General features: G+C 44.2%; 1 protein-coding gene across 1 annotated transcript; it reads left to right on the plus strand.

Moving 5' to 3' along the window:
• Positions 1–2,976: 2,976 nt before the first annotated feature.
• Positions 2,977–9,727, plus strand: LOC310891414 (uncharacterized protein; the record flags this gene model as incomplete). Its single annotated transcript, XM_083853676.1, has 5 exons — positions 2,977–3,287; positions 3,802–3,955; positions 7,999–8,194; positions 8,727–8,772; positions 9,591–9,727. Exons 1-5 carry the CDS (start codon positions 3,065–3,067, stop codon positions 9,725–9,727), a joined length of 756 nt encoding a protein of 251 aa, XP_083709802.1. The 5' UTR covers positions 2,977–3,064.
• Between the last annotated feature and the right edge of the window lie 13,038 nt (positions 9,728–22,765).

Consider the following 22,765-nt stretch of genomic DNA (forward strand, 5'->3'; position numbering starts at 1 on the left):
CTGTGGATTAAAATTTAAACTGCAAACAGAAGTGGAGTGTTTTACGTTAAAAACCCTTTTCTGAATTTTGTTTTTAAGCAATTGCAATTGTTTTCAACAGTTTCATAAAGTGTGTCTGTGGAAAAGATATCTTTTAAGAAAAAGGGCTTTATTGAGTTTGATCTTTTCCCAAAAGTCTTCTTCTAACTTACATACTTGTTAAGAAGGCAGCACATTTCTCTACTGGAAAGAGCTAAGTGAGAGAAAATACATTGTGCATTTTGTTTAAGGGAAGACCTCTGAGTGAAGTGACATTCACTTTCTTTATCGGTTTAAAAGAAGCAGAATCTAAATCCACATTGTTCAAAGACTTCATTTTTGACTAAAAAAAACCCAACAAACAAACCACAAAACAACTATGTTCAAGGTAGATTTACAAGCAACTTGAGCTGCTGTTTAAGATGCATTTCCTTTAGTCTTTCTGTATTAGTAGCTTGTCTTTCCTGTTAAAATTGCCACCTTTTAAATAAGGAGTTGTCCTGTGTCCGATGCATTTTGAAAAAGATTATAGAAAATTAGACAGTTGTTCAATTGTCTTGAGTTTTTATTATTTAATTAATATTCAGCATCTGTGGGAAAATACCGCATGGATTGCTGCTCCGAGTACAAACTTCTGTACAGTTACTGGAGTAGATTTGAGTCATCTGCTACGGAAGGAGGAGCTTTAGAAATTTGATTCGATTGGGCATCGCGTCTTAATCAAATTGTATTATTTCCATTCCACGTTGGACTGTCAGATTTCAGTCAGCTACTGTCTGTTTGTACTTGTATCGACCAGTGAAAATGTTGATTTAAAGCTTGCTTGGAAACAAAGAGTTAAATGAAGCTTTAACGAAATGTTCTGTTGTGACCCAGTGCAGCAGATGAAATTTCATCCGTTTAGATAAGATTTCTGGGGACTTCCTGTTGCGCTCGGTCTGAATGTCTAGTTGTAACCATTGGCACCTGAGCTGAAATTTTTGCCCTCTAGTAAAGTCACTTAGTTACATGTAGTGAGGTGCCGCGCTAACAGGAAGACTTTTTTTTCTTGCTTCCTAGACTTTGGATTGTTGAAAACACGCTCTTCTACGTCTGCACAACCTACAACAAGCACAGTGGTTTATACTAGGCCTGCAATAACAACTTTTTCTGCAGGTAAAGAGACTTCTAAACAAGCATCGTACTGGCAATCTGATACATGTGACCCTTTTCTGCAAAACAAAGACATAAAGGACAAATGTGTAACTTGTCAAGCTACTAAAGCGTCAACAGTTGAGAGTATGAAACAGACAGTAAGTTCAAGTCAATGCGACACCTCAAAGCCAGCAGCGCCCCCAGCAGGGATGCTGGGCTTTGGAGACAAATTCAAAACAGTACCTGGAACGTGGGATTGTGATACATGTCTTGTCCAAAACAAACCGGAAGCTACAAAATGTATAGCATGTGAGACACCAAAACCTGGAACGGGAGTAATGCCTGCTCTGACATGACCAGTGGTCACAGACAGCTCGGTGACAGTGACATCCTTCTCGAGCAGCACTGACACAACAGCCACTCTGGGCTTTGAAGACAAATTTAAGAAGGCGAAAGGCTCTTGGGACTGTGGAATATGCCTTGTACCAAATAAGACGGAAGATAACAAATGTGTAGCCTGTCAGTCTGAGAAACCAGGTATGGTCCTTTTTTTCCTGTTGTTTCCATCCTAGCCTCTGTGAATCTTGTACAGAATAAAAGTACGTTGCATATATGGAATATTTTAAGCAACACGATTCCCAGGTACGGTTGATGGGTTAGCGGCTGTCTGCAGGATTGGTTTACAGGCACTTCAGAGGTCTCAGCCCAGGTTCCAGCCTGTCGCATAAATTGAACTGATTGTGAAATGTATTAGTACGGAGCTGGATCAATGCAGATACCCCCGGCTTTGCAGCTGGTGAGGGAAGATGGCTGAAGTGGGTGACTTAATTTAAAAACAACATAGTGATTTTTCACTGGCGAAAATGAGAACTCCATAGAAAGAGTTAAAAATGACTGCGTTTTTCTCTTTCAAAAAATAAGTAAAAAAAATTACAGAATGTGTCCAAAATGCCTCTACTCACCGTTTGTATGTAATTGAGGGGAGATGTGAAGCCAGATTTCAAGACAGTGTAGTCTTAACTAGTCTTAAGCTAAAGCAGAGAGATGCCTATGAAGGTCAGTGGTAGGCTTCAAGAAAGCGAGTGACCCGCTGGGTAACTTCTTCAGGGCAGTACTGGGTTGTTTCCCATTGTGTGTGACCGTAATTGATTTTGAGCGTGGTTGTATTGTTTTTAAAATACGATTCTAATTCTAACTTTGACTCTAAATGTCATTTAACATGCCATTACATCGAAAAACACCTGTGCAAATATATCGTGGAAGAAACAAATTAAGATGGACTAGACCGGGCTTTTGTAATCATCCTGTGCGGTAAGACTGAAATTTCATGAGGTAAGATAATGGATTTCAGACAGAGTTGATTCTCTTGGACTTCCAACCTCTGAGCGGTCAGTCGGCATCTTTGTCTGAGGCTCTTGCCATTGCAAGGAGGAATTTTGGAAATGAGGGGTTTACTGTGACCATGGTGCAGTGAATTGCACGGTTACGTTGCACTTGTCAGGAGGAAGAGCGATGCAAGTAATACTAGGATAAAAGTTTTCTGCGTGTGCTGTGGAAGGGAAGAGCCATTCTTGTCTTTCCGGTTTTGAATTTGAAGCGTTATCTTCTGCTTCTCTCTTAAAAGGCACCTTTTTTTTAAAAGGCACCTGTCAGGCCTCTTTATGGAGGTTACACTGTGGTCAACAGCAGCAGAAGCTTGTGTGCTGAACAGAGTTGTGTGTTGTTTGGAAGCTTTGAGTTCCACTCTGGTTTTTTTGTTTGTTTCTTTGTTTCTTTGTGGGTTTTTGGTGGCTTTTATTTTTTTCAGGGGCGGGGGGGGGGGGAGTTGCGGAGTAATTTTGAACATTTCTGTGGGATTTGACAAATCAAATTTAAAAGTTAATGTTCATTTTATAGTTCATGTTCAAACAGGATGGTTAACTGTCTTGTTTGTCTCACAGAGGGTCCAACACCTGTGACCAGTAGCAGTGCATCTGCATTTTCTGCTCCTTCTGGAGAATTTCTGGATTTAGACAAATTCAAGAAGCCCGAAGGAAGCTGGGATTGGGAGACCTGCTTGGTTCAAAACAAAGCAGAGGCCACGAAGTGTGTAGCCTGTGAAAGTGCAAAGCCAAGCACCAAAGCAGAGCTCAGAGGTAATACTTAATGATTAAAACGAGGATGCATATTCTGTGATTTATTTTTTGGTTTGCTCTGATTTTTTTTATTTTCTTACCTGTTAAGCACAATTATTTTTTCCTTTGAGGTGTGGCAAAATTATTCGTTTTTCCTGTAGGAATATTGCCTAGATAACATCTGTTTCCACACTTTTCCCCAAGAATAAGTTTATCCTTTTTAGAGAAAAGCTTTCATTAATGACGTGCTTGTTCTTTACATGCCCTACACGTTGTTCATTTGGAGTTCAGACTAAAAACATGATCTTTCAAAGAAGTTCGTATACTTTTTAAAGCCAGGTGGTGGGCAGAAAACACAGTTGTGAAAAGTTTTATGTAGAGAGGAAGCATGGGGTTTTCTTGTTTGTTTTACTGTTTGGTGGGTTGTTTGTTAAACAGTTTTGACTGGAAAGATCAGGACTAGAATGTAGTTCAAACCTTCACGTACTGCAGATACACCGTGGGTTACGGACTTGACATTCACTTATTTCTGCAGGTTTTGCTGCTGCGGCTGCGTCCACAAAATGCTGCCTTGCCATCATTTACATTCGGTGTTCACTCAGAGTGTTCAGGTGCAGAGTCTGCAGCTGCCTCACAGTTTATTTTGGGAAGGACAGAAGAGAAGCAGTACTTGCAAACCAGTACTTCAGGTAAACAGAGTATCTTTTGTCTTCACTTGTGCGCTTATGTCCATCAAGTAAGACCTCTGAAACCATACTAGAAAAAATCTGCGGGATTTGATATGTTCATGTACTAGAGCTTTAGAAAAAGTTTAATTCCTATATGCAGCATGTCTTCTGTCCTGGTTATTGATACGTACGCAATTAGTAGCAATCCCTTTTTTGATCTCAACACTAGGTTTAGACAAAAAATTGTGACACCTTAAGGAACCTGTCCTGCATCTCATACAAGCACAGAAGTTGTAGTGTCTCAATGCTAGCAGTACAGTTGGTGGTAAAATCTTTAGTAGGGTGAAATAGAGGCCTCACACTTTTCAGAGAAAAAAAGAGATGAGAGAGAGTATCTTATTCCCACGTACTTGCAACTATGCTGCAGAGTGTACTGCTGTTACTCTAGTGCTACAAAGGTCCAAAAATCACTGAACAGTTATTAGCCAGTTTTGTATTCCTTTAATTTGTTGAAAGACTGCAGTAGAGGATTGAAGTTTTTATTGAGGATCACTGTGTGGAAAAATTCTGATTGTTAAATGTCATTTGTATGACTTAAGAACCACATTTTAGAGTACAGAATTCAGTATTAATTCCAGAAGGGGTAAGGGGAAGGACATTAGCTAGTAATCCCGAACAAAAGCAGTGTATAGAGCTATACTGATTTTAATCGCAGTATTCTTACAGTTGGTCTGTTACTGAACAGATATGTTTTGGGGAGATATGGTGGCCAGGGAGGCGTGTGTGTTTGTGTGCTTCCTCTTCTAGTTAAGGTTCTGGGGTTTGGTTTAGTCAGGAAAATTCGATGAGGCACCTTGTGTAAAAGGAAATGTTAACCAGCATTTTTCAACACGGTGTAGTCCCTTAAAAGTGTCATAGATGAAAAGAGGCCATAACCGCTGGGGGAAAAAGTTAGTGGGAAACTGAGAGCAGGATCACATTCAGTAGTGAGAGAGCAGCAGCCTAGGGAAAGCTGATGAATGACTGTAACAGATAGTTCTATTTTAAGTGTAAAACAACACTCAGTACTTTATAATGGTGGTCTTACCAGAGGGTTCTTCTCCATGGCTCCTAAAAGCACGTCTTGAAGGCATTCGAGTGCAGTGAACTTAAGCTGTAAGAGTTGGGCTGGTAAGCTTGGCCTGATTTGAAGCTGTAGGCACGGGGCTATAATTTCTGAACAGGCTACAAAAGAAACTGTACCACTGTGCTTTTCAGTGCTCCGTTTAGCAAAGCCATCAAATTGTTGCAGGCAATTGATGTTGTTCTTCTAAGAGCACCTGAAAGATATTTTTGTTTGAAGAGTTCAGAGGTACCGGTTAATACTGGTTCAGATAATTACAGCCAGCTCTTGGTGTTTGTGACCAATAAAGTTTGTGGCTCCAAAAGGAGTGGGTTAGTGCTAACTGATTAACTGCTGTATATGCAGAAATATGGAATCTGATTACTTACGCAGAGAGCACTTAAAATGTATTGTTTTGCTGGCTCTCAGTGAGTTGCATCTTAATGCTACCAAGGAATAAGCTTTTTGCTTCTGGCCCAAGTTTTTTAATTTGGTGAAAGCCTTTTCTGTGCACGTGCACATGCCAGAGAGGTTGCTTAAGTAATAGAAGCTATAGTAGCTGCTATCTTCTGTTTTTTGTAGAAGACAGAAATTGAATTCATTAGCTTTGTAACTGTTATGCATACTAGAATTGGTTTTCTCCCTTTTGAAAATAGTAGAGGGTATGCCTATGTCAGATTTGGTGAGCAAGGTGATCAGATGAGGGCACTGCAAGACTGCCAGAACGCACCAGGCCTGGGGGGAAAAGGAATCCGGCTGAGCATAGGAATTTCTAAAAGGTAACCAAGGAGTTGTGCATTGATACAATTATTCTAAATAATCAGATTCTTGTAGCTCTGCCTTTGGAAAGTCTGTGGCCCTTGCTCTAGTGGCTGTACACACGATGCAGTCTACAAAACCAGAAATGCAGAAGTCCTATGTTTTGACTCCCTGGATTCATCAACCTGCTTCAGGACGGCTGGGGGAATCCAACTGTTAAGTCTAGCCAGACAGCGCAACTTGGGCTTAGCTGCCATTGTAACCAGCCTTGTTTCTCAACAGCAGCAAAGCTGAATGCATTGGTAAATATTTTCAGGTTTGGGCCTGCATAAGGTAGAAGGGACAACAAGTGGTTTTATATGCTAGGGAGTTCTTGTTCTTAGAGCTTTCCCTCTAGTTTGAGAGAAGCACATAACTAGTTTTACAGTGGGTTGACAGGAAAGAAGTGGGGGGAAAAATGGGAACGCAGGGAGAAAGCCAAAGGCGTTATTACTAGAACAGGTTTAGAATGCTATTCTTTGCTTTTCATGAGCTTAGGGCAATGGGGAGTTTAAAGCTTAGCACTTCCTGAGAGGGTTTCTTACTCTACCGGCTCAGTTCTATCACTTATTTAAGGCAATTCAGGTCTTTGAACGGTTAAAGAATTGACACCAAATTTGATGAACTTTGATCCAGGATACTGACAAAACAGGACTTCATATAAACAATTTCAGTATGTTCATGAGGTTAGCTTGTGTGTTCTGTTAAATAGTAAAAAATGACACTTCTGTTTCTGTTTACCTAGCATAATTCTGCAAATGTTGCCTCCTTCTGCTTTAGAATGGAAATGCTCTTCTCCAAGAGAGCACTGTCCAAACTTCTTTGCCAAAATTTTTTGATTAAATTAATATTGTTTTATTTTGAAAACAAGAATAAGCCACAAACATGTTTTCTTGCTTCGGCTATCCAGAAGAACGTCAACAGTATTTTCAGATTTTCCTTCCCTACACAACTGTATGTAGGAAGAGTGCAGTTGGAAGCAGAAGACCTAAGATGATGTATCTTCTGTTTGTTTACTACAGTAACAAGACAATGGATTACCTCTTTATTAGAACTTGTGTAGCTTTGCAGTATTGAAACAAATGTAGGTATTAAAATACACATCAGTAATACGTTTCTGAATGGCTGAGTACCGTGCTCTCTTAGCATTGAAATACCCAGCCATTGGATTAGTTTGTCCCTCATGTTTGCTGAGTTTGGAAGCTATTTCAGAATGCCTTCAGCTTGTATTCTTCCCCAAAAGCATAGAACTCACTTCTCTGCATCCCCAATTCAAGTGAGAGAAACTGGGCACTGCAGACACAGGAGGTCTGCCTGTACAGAATCAGTGAAGACAAGTCTAAACAGCGGATTTTTTTGAATATGCAGCTGGGTTATCTGAATGTTCTTTATGCAGTGTACCTCAGTTTTAGTACAGATAGCACTTGTCTTGGTTCTTGTCATTAGTCTGAAGCTGCCCCTGAGAAAATCTTGAAAGGGAAAGTAGTGAAAGCTAATCAGCTGGCCCTTTCTTCTTAAGAACCAGCGTATTTTGTAATTCTCCCACTAATAATAAGGCGTCATGCTGGAGAATCGCGATTGTGTTGTTAAGCAAGACTGACTTCACCTGAGTGGTATAGTTGGCAGCTGTTGAATGTTTAATGGACTTTAAACAAACAAAAAAACAGAGCAGGTGGAGGTAGACATGGCAAACTGACAGGCAGTGTCAGATGCTTCTTTGAAATGGATAATCTGACTCCATTCACTTCTTTCTGGAAATAAGATCTAGTAATTAACCAAACAAAAGATAGAAGGGTTAAGACTGCATCTTTAAAGCAGCTGTGCTTGATAAATGTCTCTGGTCTTAAATCAATCTTTAGCAAAGCACAGAGACTTAGCAGCAGCTTGCTTATGCCAACGCTAAAAATACTTGATGTGTACAGGTAACCATGTCAAGGCTCTGGAGTTAATCCATGAGAACAATTCCTTCTGGTATTGGCAAAGGTGAGGATGCTTGCTTCTATAGAAATGAGGTTTTGAGCTGTGACTTAAGCTGTCACTTAGGTGACTGTTTAGGAAAGCTTCCTTTTAAGTTTTGAAGTATGTAAGCTAACAAATTGTTTAAGTTCAGAACTGGGTTTACAATTTCTTGTTCTCTGACTGTATGCAACTCCTCATGTTTCAGACTGAAAGCAGAATTGCAGCGGTACCAGTCATACAACTATAATGATTATTACCAAGATTACCAGAACTACTATTCGCAGAGGAGTTACGATGCTTACGCTGACTACAACTACAGCTCCTATGCTCCCTATGACAGCATGCAAGCTGTTGGAGACTGCTCTTTAGGAGATTCTTTAATGGCTCCAGCTGTTTTTGAGGTAAAGATAGTGCACGCTTGCTGTAAAGAAAATATTTCACAGATAATATGTTGTACACACAAAGATTTGTGTGAATCAGCAAAAAGAATCCGAAGTTGAAAACATGCTTTCTGCTTAGTGTGAAGTTAAAAGAGCAGATTCCATTCAGAGGTGTTTGTATTTAAGTGCTTAAATAGTAAATCCATAGAATTAGTGATTTATACACCATTATTTGTTCACGCATACCAAAGAATGGTTTTGACAGCATAATTGCGTACGCTTCTTCTGTTCCTGTTCTTCTGATTTGCTTTGCTTAAAGCAAATTAAACAGTTGTTGTAAGTGGTCTTATCGTGGTCAATGTATTAGTTGTGACCTCCGGAAGTCCCTTCCAACCTGTACTGTAATATTGGCTTTCTTCTTAAAATAAATAGATAAAATGCCATCTATCCTTGTAGTTGTAGGAAGAAGGAATGGGTTGAGACTGCAGCACTTTGAATCTGTGATGCTTTCTGAAATGAGTTATGATTAAACTTAGCCTTTTCTGTCTTTCAGGAATCTTCAGTTATGACTGCAATCGGTGATGACCTAATTACTGACGGTAATAAGGGTTCTGTCATTGTCACTTGAGTTTAGCCATACTTGTGCCTTTTAACAATACAAGCCAACCTCTACTGGATGAAGAACATCTTGAAAATTCAGCTGAGGTCAAACCTCTGTGGGGTTGATCTGCATTCAGCTGGGGTTTTAAAGCTGATACAGCATACACTGACCGCATCAAGTAAAACGGGACACTGTCAATGCTTCGCAGCAGGTTTCTTGTACCTGTGCCTTCATTCCCATTTGAAAATGGTCTAAGACAGAATTTTGTTCTTTGTATTGGTTCCGCTAAACAGATTTTGTATTAGAAACTCAGTAATATGCAAAAGCTTTGTTCTCCACCCTGAGGTAAAAGCTTATGTTGCAGATTCCAAAAGGAGGATTCAGCTTGCACTTACAAATACGGTACAAAACATATTTGTGTCCTGGAAGGTTTGCAAAGTTCCTCACGTGGAGGCATTTTGTGTTAGTGTTTAGAAACTATCCTATGTAACGTGTATTGCCGTAGAAGTGAATTAAATGACTCTTGGGAGGGTTTCATGGCTGATTATCCTTAAACGTTATCTTTACTATCTTAAACATTGTCTTTGTCTTTATCTTGAAAGACAGTTCTAGTCCCAGCCTTCTAATATACAAATTCCCAAAAGTTGGAGCTGTGAGGCTCAAAATTTTAGAGGACTAAATACCTCACTAAAATTAGTAGATCTAATAGCTTATTACACTTAGCTTAAAATACATTTTGTTAGCCATTTCACATGAAGTTTTTTTGTGCGCATGCCTCAGATTTGATACTTGGACTTACCAGGCTTTTATTTTCAGATCCACAGCTCTACTTGGATGTTGATGAAATGAACAGACAATTCACGGAGACAAGCGAAGAACTCTACGATTCACTCATGAATTGTCACTGGCAACCTCTGGATACGGTCACTTCTGAAATCCCCTCTGCTATTTAAGTGTCTTCTAGAGCATGACCGTTAGGACCAAAGTGCTAAAACTACATTTCTTCTACATTATTCTAGCTCATAAGTTTTAAAGCACAATGATAGGTTGGGGTTTTTTTGCTATGCTTTTGACAGTTTCTGTAATCTTTTTGTTCATCACTCTCTTCTTGGAGCATCATGAAGTCATGTAAATATTCGAGAAATGTAAAGAGGTAAATGGGGTCTTATCTTAAAGATAAGACTTGCCTGTGTAAATAAAAAATTTGTTTCTGCAAACCTGCCAGCAAGGGATTTTACTTGTACCTGTGTGCAGCACGTTCTCTTCCGGCTTATGGAATTTAACAAGGTAGTAAGGGTATTTCATCTGTCTTTATTTTTATATGGGCATTAGGACACAAGCAAAATCTAGCTTCCCCTTGTTTTCCTGGTTCCTTAGGTAAGCGACAAGCCAAGCCTTTCATGTGCTTGCTTAGACTGGAAGTATGTATGGGAGACACTCACAGGCCTTGCTATGGAAACACCTGTGCCCACTTTTTCCTGCAGGCTGCTGGCTCTAACTGTACTACTGATACATGCTAGGTCAGCTAAAATTGGCTTATAAATAGGGTATGTTAAGCATATGGAAGTGTAGACTTCAACTGCCATAGCTACAAACATCCCGTGGAATGAGGATGATGTCTGCTGGCACTCTCTGCATCAGCATTCAGTTTTCCCTTGCCCTTCTTACTGTTAGACTTCTCAGCTGACGCTTTACAGCGAAGAAATTGCTACAACATAATCCGTGTTCTTAAACCTAAAAAAAAAAAATCTTGGAGAAAACAACTTGCTGGTTTTCCCTCCTTGCTGGCAAGGAGAAAAATAGTCCACCAGGAACAACAAAAAAATCCTAGTAACAGCTCCTTAAGTTATACCCTCTGCTACCCTCTCTGATTGCTCTGGTCTTCCTTCATTCGTGGTAATGAAGTTTTTAAAGCTCTGGTAGAAGGATGACAGCACTCAAGTCAAAGGAGATGAGAGCAATGAGGAAAGCTTTGCTTTAAGCTAGAGCAGTCTTGCGAGTTGCTGCCTTTATGCTGTTCTTATCTTGAAGGGTACAGAGTCTTTTCCAGTCATAGGGACTCCATAACCCTATGAGTATGGAGAAATAGTTGCTAATTAACAGTGTGTATAATAAGTAAGTGAGGCTGGAAACAAAAGAATATTCCTCCAAGAAAAAAAAGGAAGCAGAAATTACTGTACTTAATAGCTGGGGAAGCTGTTAAAGCTAGTTGACACAGTTCTGGTACTGCCGTGTGTGTTTTGGGGGCAACATAAACCATAATTGCTGTGATGGCAGGTAAGAATCCAATTCTTTTTTATGGCTTAGTGTAGTCAGTGAAAGCAGTGGTCCTAAGCTGCATGCTGTTCTTAAATGTAATGCAAATTCTCTTTTGTGACTCCTCAGTACTTCCAGGTTACTTGTAGCTGATCACCAGCAACTGCTTCTGTTAGCTATTAGCTGTTGGGTTTTTGCTAGGAATACTTTCAGTCCTGAATTGAAATGATGACATCCTGAAACAGAAGAGGCTCTTGGAGTATTGTAGGAAGCACATTCTTCCTGGTTCTAGTGCAGGTGTACACGTAGGAGGAGGCAGAAGGCAAAGAACCTCACATAGGTGGAGGGGGTGAGGTGGCATCACAGTTAGAGCTGTTGCAGTTAACTCTTCCCAAAGCATGAAAGCAACGTGGCTGGGAACAGGGATTTGTTGGGTTGCTTCTTTGTGTGAGCCAGGGAGTCTTTTGAGATTAATAAGAATATGACACAAGGTAGAGGTGCAATAGATGAAGCAAAGAATCTGGGTGGGAAAAGGGTTGCTTGTACGTGTCTATGGAATTGTTTCAGGGGACTGAGCTGGGGCAAATTCAAGATAATAGATGCAGCCTCCTTGAATTTGGATGGCAGTGCTGAAGCTTCAAAACCTTACAAGCTTTGATGCCACTTCAATTGTAGTGCATAGCTGTGGTACTTGAGCTCAGAAGTGCAAACTGCACAGGATTTTTTTATCTATTTTCTTCAACGTGAGCAGCAAAACATCTTCCAGGAATGTGCCTGGGTGCTACGCTGCTTTGACACGGCTTGCTTTGCATCACCAAACACAGTAGTTAGGTTGCATCGAGTACTTTGTGGAAACATTCATTGTGTTGTCACCCAGAAATGGGATGCTACAGATATGTGTTGGCCCGGCAGTATCAGTGCTGGTTTTTGGCCTTTGAGAGGTTGGTCCATAACATGTGACCTGTGTAACGAGAGGCCCACATAGATTGGTGACTTCATTAAGTCTGATGCTGTGGTGGTGTGTGACCCAAGGCCCTGAACGTCAGAAAATCAGGCTGTGGCCACCTATTTTATGCAGACTTTGCCTATTAACAAGGTCTCTACACTGTACGTTAGAGACGTGCGCCTCCTTTTCCGGACTAGATAGCGAAAATACCAGTTTTGTAGTTCAGTGAATGAGATTGGTTGGGCTGTTTGTTCTCCAGAGCTGAAAAATGTTGGGAGTGTATTCTCTTGGAGTCCACAGAAATGAAAATGATGAGAGGAAGAGAACGTTGGTTGCAGCCCGCGTGCTGCTGTTATAAAGTAGTTCTCTGATGTCTTTTTCCCTCTGCTGAGACTTATCAGCCTATCGTCCTTTCCTGTTAGGAGCGCATACCTGGCTTGGGATGGTGTGCGCAGGGCAGATTCTTTACCGTAAGAGCACAGTGAATGCCAGACTTCTTCCTGTACTGCCGTGTTAACCGTGAGTCACAAATTCAGGAAGCAGTGATTGCATCGGAACTGCTAGAATGCTTTGCGGAGTCTTTTTACTGGGTAAACTTCACAGCTGCAGTTACAACTTCCAGCCTGTGTTAGCTGAACACATCGTACTGGTGCCCGCCATCAGTTTGACAAAGATGGGATTGCAGTAGGAACTTGCTTTTTTCCTTCTTTTTAATTAAACAAGTCTTTGAAGCAACTTTTCCAACACCGCCATACTTCACTTCTTCCAGTTATTTTCTGTTTTACTTAGCTGAAATGTTTTTTTTTCTTCCAAGCTTGAGGAAGTTTTCTACAAGAATGTCCCGTAATGATTTCATAAACTCTTTTCGTTGTACCTAGCTGCAACAGAGAATGCTTTTATTCAAAAACCTGCTGGTTTTCTTTTCCAAGAAGTAGTGGGGTTTTTCCTATCTCTTCACTGATGGGAAAGGCTGTAGGACAGTAGCTTGAGGGGCTGCTAATGCTGTCATCAGTGAGCCGGGAAAAGGCAGGAGTCCGAAACGGGTAAAAAGTACTTAAAAGGATACCAAAAGAGTAAACGGTACTTAAGCCGTGGATGTTTCTTTTTGCAGGGATGCTCTGGACCAACCGCTTCTTTCTAGCGCTACCTCAAAGTAACTTGCAGATAGAACTCACAGGGAAGGTTGATCAAATGGTGATGATCGCTGTCATTCTGCTGGACACGCAGATACTTGCCTTTCGTTTTGGCTCATTTTTAATACCAATTAACTTCAGTGCCTCGCGTTAATAGACACCGTTTGACTGCATCGGCAAATGTTTCTGAGTCGTGAGTGTCGTTAAAGGCCTGTCACCTGTTGTGGTTTAACCCGGCTGGCAGCTAAACACCACACAGCCGTTCGCTCACCCTCCCCCCTCCCTCTCTGGGATGGGGGAGAGAAACGGGAAAGTGAAGCCGGTGAGTTGAGATAAAGACAGTTTATTAAGACAGGAATATAATAATAACAATAATAGTAATAATAGTGATAATGGTAATAGTATTAATAATAATAATGTGTAAGAAAACAAGTGATGCACAACGCAATTGCTCACCACCCGCTGACCGATGCCCAGCCTATCCCCGAGCAGCCGGCCCCCCACCCCAGCCAGCCACCCCTATGTATTGTTTAGCATGACGCCAGATGGTATGGAATACCCCTTTGGCCAGTTTGGGTCAGCTGTCCTGGGTCTGTCCCCTCCCAGCTCCTGCTGCACCCCCAGCCTGCTCGCTGGCAGGACAGAGCGAGAAGCCGAAAAGTCCTTGGCCTGGTGTAAACACTGCTCTGCAACAATTAAAACATCAGCATGTTATCAGCGCTCTTCTCATCCTAATCCAAAACATAGCACCCTACCAGCTACTATGAGGGAAAATTAACTCTGTCCTAACTGGAACCAGGACAAACTGCTTCAGCACTTTTGATCTTTTACAAACTCAGCTAAATTATTTAAGTTCTACTTTGGGCACCGTGTTCCTTCATCAGCCAGGATTTTGTGGATAGAGTTGAGTCTTCTTATCACGCGAGGCCAATAAAACAACTGAGTAATTTAAACCTTTGTGGCTGCTCCCACCCCCAACACTTTCCCATTCCCATGACGACTTCTCATCCCCCAAATGACTTCTCACCCCCAGGTCTCACTCGGGGACCCACCACCCGCAGCCGCTCCCCATCAGGAGCAGACATCCCCAAACCAATTGGCGACGCGGGCAGCGGCAGAGGGCTGCGTTCAGCCCCCACCCCCCCACCCCCCCCCGCTGACCGATGCAGGAAATAAGTGCAGGCAGAGGCTTTGCAGGGTGGAACAGTTTGTAATTTATTCCCGGGGTAATTAATTGTGGCTGCCACCCCCAGCCCGTCCCCAGGTGAGGCCCGGCCGCCTGCTCAGGCGGGGGGCCCGGCCTGCCGGCCCGTGCGGTCTCCGGCCCCCGGCTCCTCCTGCCTGACCCTATGCAGCCAGGACGTGTCCCCGACGTCGTCGTCCTGCTGGGACCTTGGCAGTCTGCGCCCCACCTGCCCCGCGTGCCAGGAGAAGCTCCTGACGAGCTCTCCTGCCATGGAGGGGCTGCGCTCCCTGCGCCGGGGCGAGACGCTGCGGGAGCGGTAGCTGGAGGGGCTCGTCTGGCGCTGCTGCTGCTGCTGCCGCTGCCCCAGCCGTGCGTTGCGCTGGAACCTCCTGCGTGGTCGTCGGGCCAGGCGCACGATGCCAATGATGTGCCCGCGGCACAGCGGGCAGGTGTCTCTTTCGGCAGCCCAGACGTGGACACACTCCAGGCAGAAGATGTGCCTGCAGGGGTCGATGCGAGCCGCGCTGGACATGCGCTCCAAACAGATGGGGCACGTCTCCTCCTCGGGGGCCTCCTCTGGCTGCCGCCGTGGCCGCCAGCTCATGATGCCTGTGGCCGCCGCAACGTGGAGCTGGTTTTCGTCTGGGGGAGGCTGCCCTGGTGCCAGGCACTTAGCAGCAGCCTGGGGTCTTCAGCACCCCCCGGGTCGCCGGCAGGACCTCGATGCCTTGCGTGTCGCTGTCTGGATCTCGACGCTTGGCGTGACACCAGCAGGACTACTGCAGATAGGAGCAGGAAGAAAACATTGCAGCAGCAAAGAGACATCAGCTTTCTAGGTTCAACCAATTGTCTAGAGTACTGTAGCGGTAACTGTTCTGTGTATGGATTGCAGACATTGCCGTTAGAATGGCAAATCTGCTTGTGGTAGGTTATACATGGCAAGACCGCGCTTAGGACAGATGAGGCAGATAGATGTCTATAGATTTGAGAACATTACCGAAGGACCTCGATGGCTCGGGTGCAACAGCAATGGCTTCGCGTGTGCCTCTCGGCACACCTCCGCCTCTCTCTTTCCTTCCAGCCTTAGGACCTCGAGCTTTCGATACCGCCAGCTGGACTGGCCGCAGGCGCGCCGCTCAGGGCATTTATAGCCAGCCACCTCTTGTGAGGCAATAGGGTGACATCACCAGGGTCTCGGGGTGCCCATCAAGCACTGACTTGATGGGAGTCTCACGTATTTGAACGTATTTGAAGTGACACTTTATTCTTGATACCTTAGGGCCCACTCCTTGGCCCACTCTTGGGTTCGGTCTCTTCCGAGATGGCTTTTCTTAATTAGCCTAATACCGCTCTCCTTGCTTGGCTTCTGTCAGCATGGAGCAGCCATCTCACATCAGCATTTTCTCGCAACAGTCAGGTGATCTCTGTCAGTGCTGCCAACAGGGGCACCCCGAGACCCTGGTGATGTCACCCTATTGCCTCACAAGAGGTGGCTGGCTATAAATGCCCTGAGCGGCGCGCCTGCGGCCAGTCCAGCTGGCGGTATCGAAAGCTCGAGGTCCTAAGGCTGGAAGGAAAGAGAGAGGCGGAGGTGTGCCGAGAGGCACACGCGAAGCCATTGCTGTTGCACCCGAGCCATCGAGGTCCTTCGGTAATGTTCTCAAATCTATAGACATCTATCTGCCTCATCTGTCCTAAGCGCGGTCTTGCCATGTATAACCTACCACAAGCAGATTTGCCATTCTAACGGCAATGTCTGCAATCCATACACAGAACAGTTACCGCTACAGTACTCTAGACAATTGGTTGAACCTAGAAAGCTGATGTCTCTTTGCTGCTGCAATGTTTTCTTCCTGCTCCTATCTGCAGTAGTCCTGCTGGTGTCACGCCAAGCGTCGAGATCCAGACAGCGACACGCAAGGCATCGAGGTCCTGCCGGCGACCCGGGGGGTGCTGAAGACCCCAGGCTGCTGCTAAGTGCCTGGCACCAGGGCAGCCTCCCCCAGACGAAAACCAGCTCCACGTTGCGGCGGCCACAGGCATCATGAGCTGGCGGCCACGGCGGCAGCCAGAGGAGGCCCCCGAGGAGGAGACGTGCCCCATCTGTTTGGAGCGCATGTCCAGCGCGGCTCGCATCGACCCCTGCAGGCACATCTTCTGCCTGGAGTGTGTCCACGTCTGGGCTGCCGAAAGAGACACCTGCCCGCTGTGCCGCGGGCACATCATTGGCATCGTGCGCCTGGCCCGACGACCACGCAGGAGGTTCCAGCGCAACGCACGACTGGGGCAGCGGCAGCAGCAGCAGCAGCGCCAGACGAGCCCCTCCAGCTACCGCTCCCGCAGCGTCTCGCCCCGGCGCAGGGAGCGCAGCCCCTCCATGGCAGGAGAGCTCGTCAGGAGCTTCTCCTGGCACGCGGGGCAGGTGGGGCGCAGACTGCCAAGGTCCCAGCAGGACGACGACGTCGGGGACACGTCCTGGCTGCATAGGGTCAGGCAGGAGGAGCCGGGGGCCGGAGACCGCACGGGCCGGCAGGCCGGGCCCCCCGCCTGAGCAGGCGGCCGGGCCTCACCTGGGGACGGGCTGGGGGTGGCAGCCACAATTAATTACCCCGGGAATAAATTACAAACTGTTCCACCCTGCAAAGCCTCTGCCTGCACTTATTTCCTGCATCGGTCAGCGGGGGGGGGTGGGGGGGGTGGGGGCTGAACGCAGCCCTCTGCCGCTGCCCGCGTCGCCAATTGGTTTGGGGATGTCTGCTCCTGATGGGGAGCGGCTGCGGGTGGTGGGTCCCCGAGTGAGACCTGGGGGTGAGAAGTCATTTGGGGGATGAGAAGTCGTCATGGGAATGGGAAAGTGTTGGGGGTGGGAGCAGCCACAAAGGTTTAAATTACTCAGTTGTTTTATTGGCCTCGCGTGATAAGAAGACTCAACTCTATCCACAAAATCCTGGCTGATGAAGGAACACGGTGCCCAAAGTAGAACTTAAATAATTTAGCTGAGTTTGTAAAAGATCAAAAGTGCTGAAGCAGTTTGTCCTGGTTCCAGTTAGGACAGAGTTAATTTTCCCTCATAGTAGCTGGTAGGGTGCTATGTTTTGGATTAGGATGAGAAGAGCGCTGATAACATGCTGATGTTTTAATTGTTGCAGAGCAGTGTTTACACCAGGCCAAGGACTTTTCGGCTTCTCGCTCTGTCCTGCCAGCGAGCAGGCTGGGGGTGCAGCAGGAGCTGGGAGGGGACAGACCCAGGACAGCTGACCCAAACTGGCCAAAGGGGTATTCCATACCATCTGGCGTCATGCTAAACAATACATAGGGGTGGCTGGCTGGGGTGGGGGGCCGGCTGCTCGGGGATAGGCTGGGCATCGGTCAGCGGGTGGTGAGCAATTGCGTTGTGCATCACTTGTTTTCTTACATATTATTATTATTAATACTATTATCATTATCACTATTATTACTATTATTGTTATTATTATATTCCTGTCTTAATAAACTGTCTTTATCTCAACTCACCGGCTTCACTTTCCCGTTTCTCTCCCCCATCCCAGAGAGGGAGGGGGGAGGGTGAGCGAACGGCTGTGTGGTGTTTAGCTGCCAGCCGGGTTAAACCACAACAGGTGACAGGCCTTTAACGACACTCACGACTCAGAAACATTTGCCGATGCAGTCAAACGGTGTCTATTAACGCGAGGCACTGAAGTTAATTGGTATTAAAAATGAGCCAAAACGAAAGGCAAGTATCTGCGTGTCCAGCAGAATGACAGCGATCATCACCATTTGATCAACCTTCCCTGTGAGGTCTATCTGCAAGTTACTTTGAGGTAGCGCTAGAAAGAAGCGGTTGGTCCAGAGCATCCCTGCAAAAAGAAACATCCACGGCTTAAGTACCGTTTACTCTTTTGGTATCCTTTTAAGTACTTTTTACCCGTTTCGGACTCCTGCCTTTTCCCGGCTCACTGATGACAGCATTAGCAGCCCCTCAAGCTACTGTCCTACAGCCTTTCCCATCAGTGAAGAGATAGGAAAAACCCCACTACTTCTTGGAAGAGAAAACCAGCAGGTTTTTGAATAAAAGCACTCTCTGTTGCAGCTAGGTACAACGAAAAGAGTTTATGAAATCATTACGGGACATTCTTGTAGAAAACTTCCTCAAGCTTGGAAGAAAAAAAAACATTTCAGCTAAGTAAAACAGAAAATAACTGGAAGAAGTGAAGTATGGCGGTGTTGGAAAAGTTGCTTCAAAGACTTTTTTAATTAAAAAGAAGGAAAAAAGCAAGTTCCTACTGCAATCCCATCTTTGTCAAACTGATGGCGGGCACCAGTACGATGTGTTCAGCTAACACAGGCTGGAAGTTGTAACTGCAGCTGTGAAGTTTACCCAGTAAAAAGACTCCGCAAAGCATTCTAGCAGTTCCGATGCAATCACTGCTTCCTGAATTTGTGACTCACGGTTAACACGGCAGTACAGGAAGAAGTCTGGCATTCACTGTGCTCTTACGGTAAAGAATCTGCCCTGCGCACACCATCCCAAGCCAGGTATGCGCTCCTAACAGGAAAGGACGATAGGCTGATAAGTCTCAGCAGAGGGAAAAAGACATCAGAGAACTACTTTATAACAGCAGCACGCGGGCTGCAACCAACGTTCTCTTCCTCTCATCATTTTCATTTCTGTGGACTCCAAGAGAATACACTCCCAACATTTTTCAGCTCTGGAGAACAAACAGCCCAACCAATCTCATTCACTGAACTACAAAACTGGTATTTTCGCTATCTAGTCCGGAAAAGGAGGCGCACGTCTCTAACGTACAGTGTAGAGACCTTGTTAATAGGCAAAGTCTGCATAAAATAGGTGGCCACAGCCTGATTTTCTGACGTTCAGGGCCTTGGGTCACACACCACCACAGCATCAGACTTAATGAAGTCACCAATCTATGTGGGCCTCTCGTTACACAGGTCACATGTTATGGACCAACCTCTCAAAGGCCAAAAACCAGCACTGATACTGCCGGGCCAACACATATCTGTAGCATCCCATTTCTGGGTGACAACACAATGAATGTTTCCACAAAGTACTCGATGCAACCTAACTACTGTGTTTGGTGATGCAAAGCAAGCCGTGTCAAAGCAGCGTAGCACCCAGGCACATTCCTGGAAGATGTTTTGCTGCTCACGTTGAAGAAAATAGATAAAAAAATCCTGTGCAGTTTGCACTTCTGAGCTCAAGTACCACAGCTATGCACTACAATTGAAGTGGCATCAAAGCTTGTAAGGTTTTGAAGCTTCAGCACTGCCATCCAAATTCAAGGAGGCTGCATCTATTATCTTGAATTTGCCCCAGCTCAGTCCCCTGAAACAATTCCATAGACACGTACAAGCAACCCTTTTCCCACCCAGATTCTTTGCTTCATCTATTCCACCTCTACCTTGTGTCATATTCTTATTAATCTGCCCCTCAAAAGACTCCCTGGCTCACACAAAGAAGCAACCCAACAAATCCCTGTTCCCAGCCACGTTGCTTTCATGCTTTGGGAAGAGTTAACTGCAACAGCTCTAACTGTGATGCCACCTCACCCCCTCCACCTATGTGAGGTTCTTTGCCTTCTGTCTCCTCCTACGTCTACACCTGCACTAGAACCAGGAAGAATGTGCTTCCTACAATACTCCAAGAGCCTCTTCTGTTTCAGGATGTCATCATTTCAATTCAGGACTGAAAGTATTCCTAGCAAAAACCCAACAGCTAATAGCTAACAGAAGCAGTTGCTGGTGATCAGCTACAAGTAACCTGGAAGTACTGAGGAGTCACAAAAGAGAATTTGCATTACATTTAAGAACAGCATGCAGCTTAGGACCACTGCTTTCACTGACTACACTAAGCCATAAAAAAGAACTGGATTCTTACCTGCCATCACAGCAATTATGGTTTATGTTGCCCCCAAAACACACACGGCAGTACCAGAACTGTGTCAACTAGCTTTAACAGCTTCCCCAGCTATTAAGTACAGTAATTTCTGCTTCCTTTTTTTTCTTGGAGGAATATTCTTTTGTTTCCAGCCTCACTTACTTATTATACACACTGTTAATTAGCAACTATTTCTCCATATTCATAGGGTTATGGAGTCCCTATGACTGGAAAAGACTCTGTACCCTTCAAGATAAGAACAGCATAAAGGCAGCAACTCGCAAGACTGCTCTAGCTTAAAGCAAAGCTTTCCTCATTGCTCTCATCTCCTTTGACTTGAGTACTGTCATCCTTCTATCAGAGCTTTAAAACTTCATTACCGTGAATGAAGGAAGACCAGAGCAATCAGAGAGGGTAGCAGAGGGTATAACTTAAGGAGCTGTTACTAGGATTTTTTTGTTGTTCCTGGTGGACTATTTTTCTCCTTGCCAGCAAGGAGGGAAAACCAGCAAGTTGTTTTCTCCAAGATTTTTTTTTTTTAGGTTTAAGAACACGGATTATGTTGTAGCAATTTCTTCGCTGTAAAGCGTCAGCTGAGAAGTCTAACAGTAAGAAGGGCAAGGGAAAACTGAATGCTGATGCAGAGAGTGCCAGCAGACATCATCCTCATTCCACGGGATGTTTGTAGCTATGGCAGTTGAAGTCTACACTTCCATATGCTTAACATACCCTATTTATAAGCCGATTTTAGCTGACCTAGCATGTATCAGTAGTACAGTTAGAGCCAGCAGCCTGCAGGAAAAAGTGGGCACAGGTGTTTCCATAGCAAGGCCTGTGAGTGTCTCCCATACATACTTCCAGTCTAAGCAAGCACATGAAAGGCTTGGCTTGTCGCTTACCTAAGGAACCAGGAAAACAAGGGGAAGCTAGATTTTGCTTGTGTCCTAATGCCCATATAAAAATAAAGACAGATGAAATACCCTTACTACCTTGTTAAATTCCATAAGCCGGAAGAGAACGTGCTGCACACAGGTACAAGTAAAATCCCTTGCTGGCAGGTTTGCAGAAACAAATTTTTTATTTACACAGGCAAGTCTATCTTTAGACCCCATTTACCTCTTTACATTTCTCGAATATTTACATGACTTCATGGTGCTCCAAGAGAGTGATGAACAAAAAGATTACAGAAACTGTCAAAAGCATAGCAAAAAAAACCCAACCTATCATTGTGCTTTAAAACTTATGAGCTAGAATAATGTAGAAGAAATGTAGTTTTAGCACTTTGGTCCTAACGGTCATGCTCTAGAAGACGCTTAAATAGCAGAGGGGATTTCAGAAGTGACCGTATCCAGAGGTTGCCAGTGACAATTCATGAGTGAATCGTAGAGTTCTTCGCTTGTCTCCGTGAATTGTCTGTTCATTTCATCAACATCCAAGTAGAGCTGTGGATCTGAAAATAAAAGCCTGGTAAGTCCAAGTATCAAATCTGAGGCATGCACGCAAAAAAACTTCACGTGAAATGGCTAATAAAATGTATTTTAAGCTAAGTGTAATAAGCTATTAGATCTACTAATTTTAGAGAGGTATTTAGTCCTCTAAAATTTTGAGTCTCACAACTCCAACTTTTGGGAATTTGTATATTAGAAGGCTGGGACTAGAATTGTCTTTCAAGATAAAGACAAAGACAATGTTTAAGATAGTAAAGATAACGTTTAAGGATAATCAGCCATGAAACCCTCCCAAGAGTCATTTAATTCACTTCTACGGCAATACACGTTACATAGGATAGTTTCTAAACACTAACACAAAATGCCTCCACGTGAGGAACTTTGCAAACCTTCCAGGACACAAATATGTTTTGTACCGTATTTGTAAGTGCAAGCTGAATCCTCCTTTTGGAATCTGCAACATAAGCTTTTACCTCAGGGTGGAGAACAAAGCTTTTGCATATTACTGAGCTTCTAATATAAAATCTGTTTAGCGGAACCAATACAAAGAACAAAATTCTGTCTTAGACCATTTTCAAATGGGAATGAAGGCACAGGTACAAGAAACCTGCTGCGAAGCATTGACAGTGTCCCGTTTTACTTGATGCGGTCAGTGTATGCTGTATCAGCTTTAAAACCCCAGCTGATTGCAGATCAACCCCACAGAGGTTTGACCTCAGCTGAATTTTCAAGATGTTCTTCATCCAGTAGAGGTTGGCTTGTATTGTTAAAAGGCACAAGGATGGCTAAACTCAAGTGACAATGATAGAACCCTTATTACCGTCAGTAATTAGGTCATCACCGATTGCAGTCATAACTGAAGATTCCTGAAAGACAGAAAAGGCTAAGTTTAATCATAACTCATTTCAGAAAGCATCACAGATTCAAAGTGCTGCAGTCTCAACCCATTCCTTCTTCCTACAACTACAAGGATAGATGGCATTTTATCTATTTATTTTTAGAAGAAAGCCAATATTACAGTACAGGTTGGAAGGGACCTCCGGAGGTCACAACTAATAAATTGACCACTTACATAAGACCACTTACAACAACTGTTTAATTTGCTTTAAGCAAAGCAAATCAG

This window comes from Anser anser (assembly GCF_964211835.1).
Source record: "Anser anser genome assembly, contig: HAP1_SCAFFOLD_118, whole genome shotgun sequence".
Classification (NCBI taxonomy): Eukaryota; Metazoa; Chordata; class Aves; order Anseriformes; family Anatidae; genus Anser; species Anser anser.